The following is a 17460-nucleotide window of genomic DNA, read 5'->3' as shown; positions in this document are numbered from 1 at the left end:
ATAAGCGCCTGATTTATTTATTTCCTTTCTTATATATTCATTTATTTATCTATTTATGTATGTATGTATGAATGTGTTTATTTATTTATTTATTTATTTATTTATTTATTTATTTATTTATTTATTAATGTATGCATGCATTCATGCGTTCGTTCATTCATTCATTCATTCATTTATTTATTTATTTATTTATTTATTTATTTATTTATTTATTGTGGTGGCAGTTGAGGAAAAAAAATGTTTGGTTTGTCTTGTGAGTTTTGTAGTTGTAATTTGGCAAACCCCCACACCCCCCCTCCCCAGCCTGACAGCTTGTGGAAGCGCAGGGTGGCTAAAGTCATCGTCACAAATTCATGTTTGGCCCGATTTAAACCTCCTTTCTCCGTATTCTCGTTTGTCTAAGTGAGTTCTCTCTGGGACAGGTGACCTTTCACTTAAGCCAGTCGCTGTTTATGCACCATATCTGATAAAGGGATTTTGGAAAAAAGCGAGCGTGAAAGGGGGCAGGGGGGAGGGGCTTAACAATCCATATATGGATCGACAGCCACAACAAAAAAAAAAGACCAGTTGGGGGGGGGGGGGGGGGGGGGGGGGGGGGGGCGACAATGAAAAAAAGATATTTTAGCTCTTTATGTTTCTTCATGAATTGTGATGTTTTCAATTCAATTCGTCTTTTTATTCTTCTGTGTGTCTGCATGACAGGTTATCTCACGCCCAGAGGTCGGCGGTCAAAGTCCTGCGTCGCATGCAATACTTTGTGGCCCGCAAGAAGTTCCAGGTTAGTAAAAAGCAAGAGGGAGAAGCCGCCATACATTTTGTGTTTTGTTATGGTTGCACGGGAATAGGAACATCAGCTGATTTGCATATTGACGTCTCTGTGTAGGAGCGTGTGCAAACCCTGCACCTGCACGTGTCCTTTTTGATTCACACAAAATATCAATGACACGCTATTTCATTCATTCATTCATTCATTCATTCATTCATTCATTCATTCATTCATTTTTCTTTCTTTCATTTATTTATTTATTTATTTATTTAGTCGCCTGGCCAAATAATATATTTATTTATCTATTTATTTATATATTATATGTTTGTTTTCCTGCTATTTATTTATCTATCTATCTATCTATCTATCTATCTATCTATCTATCTATCTATCTATCTATCTATCTATCTATCTATCTATCTATCTATCTATCTATCTATCTATCTATCTATCTATTTATTTATTCGACCGGCCAAATAATATATTTATTTATCTATTTATTTATATATTATATGTTTGTTTTCCTGCTATCTATCTATCTATCTATCTATCTATCTATCTATCTATCTATCTATCTATCTATCTATCTATCTATCTATCTATCTATCTATCTATCTATCTATCTATCTATCTATCTATCTATCTATCTATCTATCTATCTATCTATCTATCTATTTATTTATTTATTCGACCGGCCAGATAATATATTTATCTATTTATTTGTTCACATGCTTATTTATCTATTTATTTATATATTATTTATTTATTCATTCATTCATTTATTTATTTATTTATTTATTTATTTATTCGGCCGGCCAAATAATGTTTTTATTTATTTATTTATATATTTCTTTATTTGCATGCTTATCTATTTAGATATTATGTTTCTTTTTTTATTTATTTTTATTTATTTAATTATTCATCTATAGATTGATTGATTGATTGATTGATTGATTGATTGATTGATTGATTGATTGATTGATTTGCATGCTTATTTGTCTATTTATTTATGTATTATGTTTGTTTTGTCATTATTTATTTATTTATTCGCCTGGCCAAATAATGTATTTATTTATCTATTTAAATATGTATTTATTTACATGCTTATTTATCTATTTATTTATTTATTTATTTATGATATGTTTGTTTGCCTGTTATTTATTTAATTATTCACCTGGCCCAAAAAATTATTGATGTATTTATTTATATATTTATTTATCTATTTATTTATTTATTTATTTATTTATTTATTTATTTATTTATTTATTTATTTATTCATTGATTGATTGATTGATTGATTGATTGATTGATTTGCATGCTTATTTGTCTATTTATTTATGTATTATGTATGTTTTGCCATTATTTATTTATTTATTCGCCTGGCCAAATAATGTATTTATCTATTTATATATGTATTTATTTACATGCTTATTTATTTATTTATTTATTTATTTATTTATGATATGTTTGTTTGCCTGTTATTTTTTTAATTATTCACCTGGCCCAAAAAATTATTGATGTATTTATTTATATATTTATTTATCTATTTATTTATTTATTTATTGATTGATTGATTGATTTGCATGCTTATTTGTCTATTTATTTATGTATTATGTTTGTTTTGCCATTATTTATTTAATTATTCACCTGGCCAAATAATGTATTGATGTATTTATTTATATATTTATTTATCTATTTATTTGTACATGATGTTTGTTTGCCCGTTTTTATTTATTTATTTATTCATTCATTTATTTGTTTGTTTGTTTGTTCGTTCACACATTCATTCATACATCCAAAAACTGATGTATTTATTTCCATGTTTATTAATCTATTTATTTATTTATAATCAGTTATTTATTTATTTATTTATTTATTTATTTATTTATTTATTTATGTATGTATTTATTTATTTATTCATTTATTTGAATTACTTTTCCATGTTCCGAAATGGTGACATATGCTCAATTCAGTACCAATAAAGCTAACTAAGCGCTGCCGACATGCATGGTTATTCAGCTGCTTGATGTGCTCGCGCTCACGGTTGACAACGAGGCACTCTAAAACAGCTCGACCATCCAAATGGTTTCCACTGAGCACAGGAGTCAAGGCACTTGCCACAATGGGGCATAAAGTGTTTTGTACGACACAACTCGTGTGTCTATGTGTGTGTGTGTGTGTGTTTGTGTGTGTTTGTGTGTATGTGTTTTTGTGTGTGTGTTTTCAATTAGGACCCTTTTAAGTGATCTCAGCTGCGGCCTTAAAGAGTTCACCGGGTTCTTTCTCACAGCGTTTGTATCCTCGTCGCGAAAAAAACAAAAGCTGTGAAAGGACCTTAATGCGATTGCTGTGACAAGTGCACGATAATGTAGAGACATTACCGTACAACTGTCACTTCACACGCAAACACGCGTGCGCACACACTGTCATAGTCAGCTAACAATGAAGCTTTTGCACTCATAGGGTTTAGGTATGTTTTTTTAAGGGTTGCCAATTTTGTATCTTTTCCTTATTTATGTATTTTATTTGTTTGTGTTTTTATTGACATGCGATCCACAGCAAGCGCGAAAGCCGTACGACGTCCGTGATGTCATCGAGCAGTACTCGCAAGGTCATCTCAACATGATGGTACGCATCAAGGAGCTGCAGAGAAGGTACGACCTTTATTTATGTAGTATTGACTTTACGCTGAAGTTATCATGAAGCCTTTCACGCACCGATTATGAAAACCCGTTAGCCGTCAAATGACAATTTCGGAGATCAAATTATTGTCGCGATTGCAATGTGGTGGTAGACAGCTAAAAGAAGTAGGCAGGAGGGAGAAGCAGGGTGTAATTGGCAAATTACATTGAATAAAAACACAGAAAAAAAAAAACAAAAACGGTCATTAAAAAAAAAAAGTCCAAAGTAACAAACAAAAACCACGACCCAAACATAACTGGTAAAACAAACAATCAACAAACCTTACAGGGTCGAACAAACAAACAGTGATCCCAAGTGGTCGTGCAGGTAGTCCTTTTATGCTCCGAATAACATAATGACCAACAGGTGCGCCACCCTAATTGCCTCCTGTTGATCACAAACAGAAACAATTCGACAACAATCTATTGTTAAACGTTGTAAGGATCTCAACACACCACGAATGATGAGTAGTCCATGTGTGCACATGAAACCCGTCGGGAAGTATAGCGGTGGAATTTTCCATCCCGTATTTATTTTCCATTCCATGATATATGGCTGTAGAAATCCATATGTTTCATTTTATTGCCACGGTACAGTGCATAGATCGGCCAATGTGTGTGCAGTGCAGGCGTGCGTTATATTCAGTCATTTTTGGCTTTTTATGCTCTCGCTCCTTTTAGGTTGGATGGCACACTGGGAAAACCTGGAATGTTCCTCCCAGGTAAAAACACACTGGATAACACACGCTAAGAATGAGCAATATGGCACCTGTCACCCGAGTTAGCGTATAGATGCTAACAGAGAGTGAAAAGTTGACGCGCGACAGCAGTCACGGCATTAGCAACTAGCAGCGAGTGACTGGTTGACTTGTGAGAGCCGGCTAATTACTTTTCAAAAGCAATCACGACGTTAGCTGCTAGCAGCAAGTGGCTGGTTGACTTGTGACAGCTGGCTAATTACTTTTCAAAAGCAGCGACGGCGTTAGCGACTAGCAGCTAGCGGCGAGTGACTGGTTGACTTGTGAGAGCCAGCTAATTACTTTTCAAAACCAGTCACGGCGTTAGTGATTAGCAGCGACCAGCTAGCAGCGAGTGACTGGTTGACTTGTGATAGCCGGCTAATTATTTGTCAAAAGTAGTTATGGCGTTAGTGACTAGCAGCTGGCGGTGAGTGACTGGTTGACTTGTGATAGGCGGCTAAATATATTTCAAAAGCAATCACGGCGTCAGCGACTAGCAGCTACCAGCTAGCAGCGAGTGACTGGTTGACTTCTGACAGCTGGCCAATAACTTTTCAAAAGCAATCACGGCGTTAGCGACTAGCAGCGACCAGCTAGCAGCGAGTGACTGGTTGACTTGTGATAGCCGGCTAATTATTTGTCAAAAGTAGTTATGGCGTTAGTGACTAGCAGCTGGCGGTGAGTGACTGGTTGACTTGTGATAGGCGGCTAAATATATTTCAAAAGCAATCACGGCGTCAGCGACTAGCAGCTACCAGCTAGCAGCGAGTGACTGGTTGACTTCTGACAGCTGGCCAATAACTTTTCAAAAGCAATCACGGCGTTAGCGACTAGCAGCTACCAGCTAGCAGCGAGTGACTGGTTGACTTGTGACAGCTGGCTAATAACTCCTCAAAAGCAGTCACGGCATTAGCGACTAGCAGCTACCAGCTAGCAGCAAGTGACTGGATGACTTGTGATAGCCGGCTAATTATTTGTCAAAAGTAGTGATGGCGTTAGTGACTAGCAGCTGGCGGTGAGTGACTGGTTGACTTGTGATAGCCGGCTAAATATATTTCAAAAGCAATCACGGCGTCAGCGACTAGCAGCTACCAGCTAGCAGCGAGTGACTGGTTGACTTCTGACAGCTGGCCAATAACTCCTCAAAAGCAGTCACGGCATTAGCGACTAGCAGCTACCAGCTAGCAGCGAGTGACTGGTTGACTTGTGACAGCAGGCTAACTACTTTTCAAAAGCAGTCACGGCATTAGCGACTAGCAGCTAGCAGCTAGCAGCGAGTGACTGGTTGACTTCTGACAGCTGGCCAATAACTCTTCAAAAGCAGTCACGGCGTTAGCGACTAGCAGCTACCAGCTAGCAGCGAGTGACTGGTTGACTTGTGACAGCAGGCTAACTACTTTTCAAAAGCAGTCACGGCATTAGCGACTAGCAGCTACCAGCTAGCAGCGAGTGACTGGTTGACTTCTGACAGCTGGCCAATAACTCTTCAAAAGCAGTCACGGCGTTAGCGACTAGCAGCTACCAGCCAGCAGCGAGTGACTGGTTGACTTGTGACAGCAGGCTAACTACTTTTCAAAAGCAGTCACGGCGTTAGCGACTAGCAGCTACCAGCTAGCAGCGAGTGACTGGTTGACTTCTGATAGCTGGCGAATTACTTTTCAAAAGCAGTCACGGCGTCAGCAATTAGCAGCTACCAGCTAGCGGCGAGTGACTGGTTGACTTGTGACAGCAGGCTAACTACTTTTTAAAAGCAGTCACGGCGTTAGCGACTACCAGCTAGCAGCAAGTGACTTGTTGACTTGATGAGTGAATGAAGTACCACTATTTAGCCTGAAAAACATGATACTCTCCGACATCTGTACATCTTCTCAACACAAATATTCCCAAACGTGATCTTTGACCATATTCAGACTACAGATATTGTATTCAGATATAGTGTTCAGATATTTTATTGCGCAACGTCAATGTTGTGAACGGGCGGCCCCTCTGTGGAAATAGCCTGAACTCCCCTGGGCCAACTTTGTTTATTGCATTGACTAAAAGGGAATAAGATGGATGTAGTGACAATATCCATCCCCCTTTTGGAGTGGGTATCTCAAATATGTGCCTCTCACGACTGTGCGGCCCCTTTGGCAAATGTTGAAGCAGCTCCGGTGTGGATATGACATTTGCAGAGTGCTTTTATTTAACGCTAAAAGGTCATTAAACAGTCTGAACTGAAACATTTGGAATTAAAAACCTGTTTGCTGAGCCGTTACACTGTTCCAACGACAGTGCCGTTTCCTTCACCTGCTACGCAAATGCTAAAACGCTGAAACTTTTCAGTTGAAATGACCAGTGTTAAAGTGGCAAGCTTGATGACAGTTAGCAGGAGGAGCTAATGTAGCATCGTATCATTTACTATGATGCCAGTGAAAGTCCTTGGTTCATAAAAAGGCAGCTTGCATGGTGACAGTTAGCAGAATGAGCTAAAGTAGCATCGCTAAAGTAGCATCGAATCATTTAGCATTACCATGATGCCAAATCAAAGTCCTCGGTTCATAAGAACGTAGCTAGCATGATAACAGTTAGCAGGAGAAGGCAAAGTAGCATTGTTTCATTCACCATGATGCCAAATCAACGTCCTCGGTTCACAAAAAAGCAGCTTGAGTGACAATGACAAAAACCCTGGCACTGGACTGGACACATTTTAGCACGTCGTCTGGCAGTGAATGAGTTAACTATTATCATTTATTTATTTATTTATTTATCCGTTTATTTATTTATTTATTGCATATTTACCTATTTATGTATTTGTTTTTGGTCGGATTGGTTGGTTTATTATTTTATTTATTCGTTTATTTATTTATCTACCTATTTATGCATTTATTTTTCATTAGATTGGTCGATTTATTTATTTATTGTTTATTTATTCATATATTTATTTATTTATCCATTCATTTATTTTGTAAATATTTATTAGTTTATTTATTAGTTTATTTATTTATTAGTTTATTTATTTATTAGTTTATTTATTTATTATATATTTACCTATTTATGTATTTGTTTTTGGTCGGATTGGTTGGTTTATTATTTTATTTATTCGTTTATTTATCTACCTATTTATGCATTTATTTTTCGTCGGATTGGTCGATTTATTTATTGTTTGTTTGTTTATATATATTTATTTATTTATCAATTCATTTATTTTGTATATATTTATTTATTTATTAGTTTATTCATTTATTACATATTTACCTATTTATGTATTTGTTTTTGGTCGGATTGGTCGGTTTATTTTTTTTTTATTAGTTTATTTATTAATCTACCTATTTATGCATTTATTTGTCGTCGGATTCATTTATTTATTTATGTATTTATTTATGTATTTATTTAGTTATTTATTTATCTGTTCATTTATTTATTTATTTGTTTATTTATTTATTGCATATTTACCTACTTATGTATTTGTTTTTGGTCGGATTGGTCGGTTTATTTTTTATTAATTAGTTTATTTATTTATCTGCCTAATTATGCATTTATTTGACGTCGGATTTATTTATTTATTTATTTGTTAATTTATTTATTTATTGCATATTTACCTACTTATGTTTTTTTTTTTAATTTTTTTATTATTTATTTATTTATCTACATATATTTATTTATTTATTTATACATGATTTTTTTTTTCTCTTTCGTTTGCCAGGTAAAGGAGAAGATAAAGAATTCCCGACAATCGGAGCGCGAATGATCCGACTGGAAGATAAGGTACGTACGCTTACGCTTACGCTATCGCCGTGTTTCATCTTGTGACGGCGACAGATCGCATCGCGTTTCGGCTTTGTTACGCTTACTTGGATGACGGTTGTTGAATGTGGACACGCTTGTGGTTTTTGTTTTGTTTTGTGCTGCTTTTTTTTCCGTCATGTCATGATGGCTGCAACGGTGGCTTTACTTTTTGGTTATTGCCATTGCCAGACATTCAAAAATGTCAATATTACTTGTTGTTTTATCCCGGAGCCATTTTGTTTATTTGAAATACATGTTGTCACAGTCGGAGAATAGCTACGCAAAAATGGCGAAATGTAAGACAGACACAAAAACGTTTTGTTCTCAAGCTTTTTTTTAACTCTTGGATTGAGTCGAAGAAAAGTGTTAAAAATTAAACAACATGGGAGGGGGACAACGTGATCAATTATGTAAATTCACACATATTCAAGATGAAGAGTAGCACAACGGCCATGTATTTATTTATTTATTGCTTATGTTTTTATTTACTTATTTGCTTTTTTGTTTATCTGTGTATCTATCTATCTATCTATCTATGTATCTATCTATCTATCTATCTATCTATCTATCTATCTATCTATCTATCTATCTATCTATCTATCTATCTATCTATCTATCTATCTATCTATCTATCTATCTATCTATCTATCTATCTATCTAGGGCTCTAGCTCTGTCGCTCGCTAGCGCTCTAGCTCGCTAGCACTGGCCATGTATTTATTTATTGTTTATGTTTTTATTTGCTTATTTGCTTTTTTGTTTATCTGTCTATCTATCTATCTATCTATCTATCTATCTATCTATCTATCTATCTATCTATCTATCTATCTATCTATCTATCTATCTATCTATCTATCTATCTATCTATCTATATCTAGCTAGCTATCTGTCTATCTAGCTAGCTCTCTCTCTCTCCCTCTCTCTCTCTCTCTCTCTCTCTCTCTCTCTCTATCTAGCTATCTAGCTATCTGTCTATCTAGCTATCTAGCTATCTATCTAGCTGTCTAGCTAGCTAGCTCTCTCTCTCTCTCTCTCTCTCTCTCTCTCTCTCTCTATCTATATCTATCTATCTATCTATCTATCTATCTATCTATCTATCTATCTATCTATCTATCTATCTACCTACATCTATCTATCTATCTATCTATCTATCTATCTATCTATCTATCTATCTATCTATCTATCTATCTATCTATCTATCTATCTATCTATCTATCTATCTATCTATCTATCTATCTATCTATCTATCTACATACATGTATCTATCTATCTATCTATCTATCTATCTATCTATCTATCTATCTATCTATCTATCTATCTATCTATCTATCTATCTATCTATCTATCTATCTATCTATCTATCTATCTACATACATGTATCTATCTATCTATCTATCTATCTATCTATCTATCTATCTATCTATCTATCTATCTATCTATCTATCTATCTATCTATCTATCTATCTATCTATCTATCTATCTATCTAGCTAGCTCGCTAGCTCTCTATCTAGCTCTCTATCTAGCTATCTATCTATCTAGCTAGCTCTCTATCCATCCACCCATCTCTCTATCTCTATCTCTTTCTCATCTTGCTACCTACCTACCTCTCTATATCTATCTCTCTCTCTCTCTATCTCTCTCTCTCTCTCTCTACCCAGCTAGCTACCGAGCTAGCTATCTATTTGTTTATCTATTTATTGTTTAATGTTTCTCTATCTCTCTATCTCTTTCTCATCTAGATACCTATCTACCTACCTACCTCTCTATCTCTATATCTATCTCTACCTCTCTACCGCTCTACCCTCTCTCTCTCTCTCTCTCTCTCTCGCTCTCTCTACCCAGCTAGCTACCGATCTAGCTATCTATTTGTTTATCTATTTATTGTTTAATGTTTCCCATTCAAAGAGAAACCTTGACTTAAAATAGGAAATACCATAATGGCGTCGGGGTGTAGTCAAACTCTTTTTGCCAAGTCACATTTCCTGATGAAACGGTCAGATAATGTTGTCGACATTTGTTTTTCTTGTTTGTGTCGAGGTCCGTTGTAGTTCGGCGCCAACCAGGCGAGGCGGCGGCGGCGGCGGCACGATGCCACCGCGATGCCCCGTTTGCCTGTTTATCGGTTTGTCTATTGTGCCACTTTTCCACTGCGCCGTTTGTACCCGTTGAACCGGTGCGTGCCGGCGCCGCTTGTTATTTTTTTTTGGGTTGTTGTTGTTGTTTGTTGCTTTATTTTCCACGTCCAAATCATAGGCTGTGCGAAGGGTTTCGCTTTGTTTGGCAAAATGATGCTTGTGGATTTTGGTCCAAAACGGGCACGCCTGCGTGTGTGTTGACATGATGCAAACCAAAAGTTTAGTCTTCAAGACGATTGACGCATTGCCTGGTTTTTACTTCCTGGACGCGTGAGTCGTCTTGTTTTGAGGGCGACGGCCCACCTGTTGGATAGAAGAAAGGGAGAGGGGGGGAAATGGGACTTCTTTTTTTGGCCCCAGGCAGCAGGTGGATGAACTGAATGACCCTCGGTGCCGTTTCCCGCTCCAGTTAGCATTGAAAAGGTTTTACGAACCAAAGGGGGACACCGGGTCACCTGCAAAATGATGCCCGCAGGATGTGGTAAAAGCAACCCCCCCCCCCCCCTTCCTCAAAAGCGACTTTAGCACAATAACAAGTAATTTCTATTTTGTTAACATTCCAACACTAGAATGTGTCAGAAGAAAAACAGGCTTGGAAGACAGACGAATTGCAGGGACGCTGTGGGAAACGCACACACACACACATGCACGCATTCCTGTCTCAATGGTTTTGTGAGGTCCGGATAACTCCAGATAATGAGTGAGGACCACCGTTGCTGATAAGTTTAGAGCAGAACTAGTGTTACATTTGAACACTAAATTTCACCCCATTTCCCACTTCAACTTCTTTAAAAACAACTAAATAAAACGCAGACTTGAAACTGTAATAACCTCAGGAGTGAGGTTTCTGAATGGGTACATTGAAAGTCCTCACCCCTGTAGTGAATGTGGTTAAAATATTGTTTTCCTTTTTGTCGTATAAACCTTTTCCTCTCATTAACCACACACACACACACATAAACACACGCGATGAGTAAAAAGTGTATGTATTCAGGTGAAATGAAAATATACACCAAAAAAATCATTTTGGGTGAATTTGTGAGGACCTCTCTGAAACTTTCACAGATGCATATATAGACCCTCTAGAAGCCTTTAGAATGAAAAACTTGTCATTAAATGTTCTCACTATGTATGGTACAAAATGTTAGTGGTCCTCACAAGACTAGTCATACAAACACACACACGCGCACACACTACACACGCATACACACACACACACACTGCGGTGTAACTGGTGGTCGACTCCAACAGAGCTTTTCGAGAAGGATCCCACTTGAGGGCGAGTCAACCGTGACGCTAGCGTTTGCTCCACGTGTCATTAGCGTGACGTTTACGAGAAGAAGGCGGGAGGTACCGCCGCCTCGAGAAGGATCGGAAGTGACCGCAACCTTGTTGGAGGTCAACTCCAACTCCTTGCGTGGGCTGTAAACATTGATGGATTGTGAAATATGTTTCCGGAATGATTTGATTTTTCTTTCAATTGTTAGCATTAGCAAGTTTGCCATTTCGTGGGTTTCATTTTCTGAAAGAAACAAGAATGTGTGTGTGTGTGGATGGATGGATGGAGGGATGGATGGATGGATGGATGGATGGATGGATGGATGGATGGATGGATGGATGGATGGATGGATGGATGGATTTATATATACCTGGCCAGCTAGATGGATAGATAGAATCCTGGCGAGCTAGGTGGATAGACACCTGGCGAGCTAGGTGGATAGACACCTGGCTAGCTAGATCGATAGCTAGACACCTAGCTAGCTAGATGGGTAGCTAGACACCTAGCTAGCTAGCTGGATAGCTAGACACCTAGCTAGCTAGACGGATAGATAGATAGCTAGATGGATAGATAGGTACCTAGCAGGCTAGATTGATATATACCTAGCTAGCTAGATGGATAAATAGATACATAGCTAGCTAGATGGATGGATAGATACCTAGCTAGCTAGATGGATTGCTAGATCGATACCTAGCTATCTAGCTGGGGAGCTAGATAGACAGACCGACAGATATACACACATGTTCTTGTTTTTTTAAGAATACGAACCACACAAAATGCTAAACTTGCTAACAATATCGGGTCGGAAAATCCTACTGGACCCTCCGCACCCTGCCCACCACCTTTTCCAGCTACTCCCCTCAGGCAGGCGCTACCGATCCATGCGCACCAAATCAAGCAGACATTTAAACAGCTTCTTCCCCCAAGCCATTAACTCTTTGAACTCTTTGAACTCTTTGAACAGTAGCCCAAATGGAACTGTATAGTGCCACTTAGCATTTTTTTGATGATGATACTAGTGTAGCGTGTTCTACCGGAATCAAATTCCTTGTGTGTTCTACATACTTGGCAATAAAGATGATTCTGATTCCGAATATGGCCAAAAAAATATCCATTTTTTTTCTATCTATATACAGTGATACTTCGGTTTACGAACCCCTTGGCTCACGACCTTTTCGGTGTACGAACGTTAAATTTATGAAAATTTTACCTTGGTATACGAACTATTTTTCGTGATAAACACGGCGCGCCACAATGAGTGATGTGTCGTTCACGAACAAGCCTGTTCTAGCAAGAAAATGTCAGCTGACTGTTTTTGTCCTCTATTCTCCGCCCACAGTCTTCGGTTAAAGCCACGTGATTGGTCAAGAACGCAGCAGTGAGAGGGTGGGGGGGGTTTACAGACAGAGAGAGAGTTTTATGGGGACTTGGTAACGGATTATTCTCATTTTAATGGTTTCCTATGGAAAATAAATTTTTGGGATAGGCACTTTTCGCCTTACACACTGTGTCTGGGAATCAATTAAGTTCGTAAGCCAAGATATCATTGTATATATTTTTTTCCAGACAATGTACTTATATTTTTCCAGCCAATATCTGCATACTTTTGCCCCCTTGTCACAAATCCCATTTTCCCCTCTTATGCTAACTCCACATGCTAACTACTCTGACCGTGCTTGATGAGAGCATGTCAGCCCATAGATTAATGTATCTTTTTACGGGTAGAAGAGAGGGGGGGTCGCGGGGGTGTATAAGGAGAAGGGGTGGACATTGTGCACCCAGCGTCGGCGATGGCCAATGATTAATCACACTGGGGACAAAGAGGCATGAGTGGATTTGATTAATCGCCGATGCGTCCGGCAAAATGCTCTCCGGATTGAATTCTCGGGGAGCGGCTTGGAAACAAAGACGAATGGGGCGGGGGTGGGAGGGGTTTGCACGACAACGGTGTTATCTTTCTGTCACGCGCGGCGCGGGTGATGAAAAATGCCCCCCCGGGCGACAAGCTCAAACAGTGGCTAGTGTTTCTGAGCTTCAACTTGGCCTTTCAGCTTCCCACTTCGATGCTTGCGCCACGTCGCTCACTTTTATGAGAAACGGGATGTTTTCGCACGGTGACGGCCGGCCTGTGAAGGCCCGCCATGTCAAATACAAAAGCGCCTATAAAAAAACAACAACAACTTGTAATCCACTACGCAGTGATTGAATTATGATTACACACCGGCCGAGAGGTCGCCTGTGAAGAAAAACGTCCAACTTGAACTCCGGCAATCTTTTACAATGACGTTTTTTTTTCAGTAAAAATTAAAAAGGCCAGTATATTTGCAGTGTCTGAAACCAATGAGAAAAAGTTAGCGGACACCAGGGCAGACAACTCTGAAAAGTTGCCTGCACGGCCGTAAAGTTGCCTGCTCCATTTTTCGCAACTTCAAACACAATAAGACGACTAATCGGCAAAAAAAAGTATTAAAGGACAACCGACACCATTTTTTTTTGTTTCCTAACTGACATCAGAAAAAACGTTTTATAGCATCTAACATAGCCAAAACACGCAGGCTGATATTTTTAGTCAAATGCAAAACACCAATAAAAATGACCTAAAGCACAGGTGTCAAAGTCAAGGCCCGCGGGCCAAATCTGGCCCGCCACATCATTTTTTTCGGCCCGCGAAAGCAAATCAAACTTGTTAAATTCCATGGTGATTGCTAAAATCTAAGCCAAAATTTCATATTTTTGGATGTCAACCACAATAAAAGTCATTATTCTTGATTTCAGATTTGAAAACGAGTTCTTCATTAATTTGCTGTGTGCTCTATATGTAATATTTGAAGGGATTTAAACATTCTAATGGGTTCCCCAAATTCATCACGGCCCTCGAGAGGAAACCATAACTACAATGTGGCCCGCGGCAAAAAAATGACTTTGACACCCCTGACTTAAAGTGTCCCAAAACTACTTCAAAATGACCTCAGAGATGCCGAGTTTCAGAAGGTCCCGCCCCTTTGTTCGTGACATCACGCCATGACGTCTTACCTTGCTCTAAAATGAAAAAAAAAAATGGCTTCAGATTCGGAGAAGATGCTTTCTTGTTACTCATCAAGTTATGAATATGATTGAGATAGTTCTGAAGAGGAAAGCATACATGTTTGCAATCGATTAAAGAAGTCCTAAGTCGAGCCGGTCGTAAGTCGGATGTTACCGGTAGTCGAATGGTTCTCATTACATCATGTGTATGCTAGCTTTCTAGCTGTCTACCTAGATAGCTATCAATTTGCTATCTATTTTCTGTCTATTAGCTATCTATCTAGCTAGCTGGCTATCTGGCTGTCTATCTATTAGCTAGTTAGCTACATATTAGCTATATACCAAGCTAGCTATCTGGCTGTCTATCTATTAGCTGGCTGGCTAGCTTTCTATCAATTTGAGTTATTCCGGGTTGACGAACGCTGGTGCGTGTGGCTGCCGCTACTCACCTACAGAAAAACTTCTCCTGTGACTGTAAAGTTATCTTGAGAGTTTTGATAGGCGCTTATACATTAAATGTATTATTATTTTTTTATTATTATTATTATTATTATTATTATTATTATTATTATTATAACTTTAATCGCGTTAAAATCCATACTGAAAAAAAGAAAGTTGCATTGAATTGACCCGATTTCATCATTTGCCCTCATTTACTGTATTAAACGTCGCGGCCCGAAGAATGCGCGGCGTGACCTTAATCACGTCTCAATTAAGGCTAAATATGCGATAAATTACAGCGAGGCCAAATAGTGGTAATACTTAAGGAACGGCTGTTTGTTAGGATTCCCATCTGTAAGGCATTTCGGGCCCCTCAACTCTGTAATCAGAGGACGAATTGGTTGGGTTGGGGGGGGGGGCACGGCGTGTGTACGTATGCGCCTGTTTAAACCCGAAACGCGGTACCAGATCGTCGTAAACACATGTGGGCTCATATACGTATTTAGATTTGACTGCTAGCTGGATGCTTGAACGCGCATAAATATACAAAAGCTCAAGACTTTCCACGCATATTTTGATTCCGATTCTGTTTCTTGTTCATCTGGCCGCTTCCACTTAGGGCGCCACGGTTGCGATTGTCGTCGTTCTGCCATTGGGATTCCATCAATCCATCAAACGACCATCACAAACGTAAATAAAACAACTTTATTATACAGTTCAATTTATTTCTATAACACAATAGCACATTTATTATACATAAAATAAGGTATATTTTGTGTAGTTTTAAGGCTCAGAAAATTAGTTGTTGTATGTTTTATGGAGACCTGGGAACAGATTATTCTCATTTTAATGGTTTCCTATGGGAAATTATTTTTTGGGATACACACTTTGCGCCTTACACACTCTGTCTGGGAACCAATTAAGTTCATAAGCCAAGGTATCACTGTAGATAGATAAATAAATATAAATACATATATACATATATATTCTTTCATAACTTTGCTGCTGTGAATTGTAAATTTCTCCACTGCGAGACTAATAAAGGCAAATCCAATCCAATCCAAATACATTATATATATATATATATATATATATATATATATATATATATATATATATATATATATATATATATATATATATATATATATATATATATATATATATATATATCGCCGATGGGTCCAGCTCCAGTGGCAGAGTTTAGAGGTCATTGTCCATCGAGGACGATGACCTCTGAACTCTGCCACATTTGTGCGAAACTCTGACCAAAAAAAAAAAACACAACAAAACAAAACCAAAAGCACGACTGGAAAAGGCGGGATTTCAAAGGTGGACAAACAGGAGGAAGTGCAAGGTGGTTGCGCTGCGCCGCTCTGGAAGGCCAAGTCTAGACATGCCGGGAAGGTTCTGGATGTGTTTGTCTGCAGCGTAGGTCAGCGAGAGTACTGCCATGTTCCAGCATTTTTGCGTATATGTGTGTGTGTGTTTCCTTTGCCAAGTTTCCTCTCTTTGTTTAGAGCGGCCTGGTTCGTCTGGCTCCCCACTGCGCATGCTATGGCCCAACACACACACACACACACACACACACACACACACATTCCTGTTTCAAAGGTGTTGTGAGGTCCGGATAACTCCAGATAAGGTGTGAGGACCACCGTTGCTGACAAGTTGATAGAAGAACTAGTGTTACATTTGAAACTAAATTTCACCTCATTTCCCACTTCAGCTTCTTGAAATACAAAGAAGTAAAAAGCGGACTTAAAACTGTAATAACAGCAGAAGTGAGGTTTCTGAATGGGTACATTCAAAGTACTCATCCCTGTAGTGAATTTGGTTGAGATATCGTTTTACTTTTTCTGGTATGAACTTTTTTTTCTCCTATTAACCACGCACACACACACACACACACAGGGAGTAAAAAGTGTGTGTATCCAAGTGAAATGAAAATACACACAAAAAATCATTTTGGGTGAATTTGTGAGGACCTCTCTGAAACTTTAACAGATGCATATAGAGATCCTTTAGAAGCCTTTAGAATGAAAAACATGTGGGGACTGGCCAAAAGGTCATCACTTGTCAAAAGTGTCCTCACTACATCTGGTATAAAATGTTAGTGGTCCTCACAAGACTCGTCATACAAACACACACACGCACACAAATCTATCAAAACACATTCCAACAACAGGCAGGATGCTCACATGGCAAAGAGGTGCTGGGAAAAGGGAGCCAAAAACGGGGACGGTGGAAAAACAGGGGACATGACATCCATTTGGGAATAAATCACAAAAAAGGGGGATGGGGGGATGGCAGCAGATTGGCAAAGGGTCACGAAGGGCCTTTGAGCTTGAACAATCGGGGGGGCTGTGGCCTGTGCGGTAATGAAGGGGGGCTAGATGGGGGGCGGGGCTAAGTCGACACGGGAATGCACCTGACGTGTCTTCGTCAGCGACGTTAGGTTATATATATATATATATATATATATATATATATATATATATATATATATATATATATATATATATATATATTAATAGCCGATGTGTGTATGTGTATATATAATATTTGTATATGTATGTATGTATATTTGTATGTGTGTGTGTGTGTATAAACCTGTATATGTGTGT

At 38.3% G+C, this 17460-nt stretch overlaps 1 protein-coding gene across 3 annotated transcripts in view; it reads left to right on the top strand.

Moving 5' to 3' along the window:
• The window catches only part of kcnq1.2 (potassium voltage-gated channel, KQT-like subfamily, member 1.2), a 146374-nt gene that overhangs the window by 82933 nt on the left and 45981 nt on the right, over positions 1 to 17460 (top strand). For all 3 annotated transcript variants that reach the window (XM_088996819.1, XM_088996817.1, XM_088996820.1), the window contains 4 exons: positions 703 to 778; positions 3326 to 3420; positions 4129 to 4169; positions 7873 to 7934. In XM_088996819.1, coding sequence (XP_088852945.1) covers positions 703 to 778; positions 3326 to 3420; positions 4129 to 4169; positions 7873 to 7934 — 274 coding nt within the window. The remainder of the gene's footprint in view (positions 1 to 702; positions 779 to 3325; positions 3421 to 4128; positions 4170 to 7872; positions 7935 to 17460) is intronic.

This window comes from Hippocampus bargibanti, linkage group LG05 (genome assembly GCF_051943395.1).
Source record: "Hippocampus bargibanti isolate YZ-2025 linkage group LG05, ASM5194339v1, whole genome shotgun sequence".
Taxonomy (NCBI): Eukaryota; Metazoa; Chordata; class Actinopteri; order Syngnathiformes; family Syngnathidae; genus Hippocampus; species Hippocampus bargibanti.
This window is presented reverse-complemented; position numbering and strand designations above follow the sequence as displayed.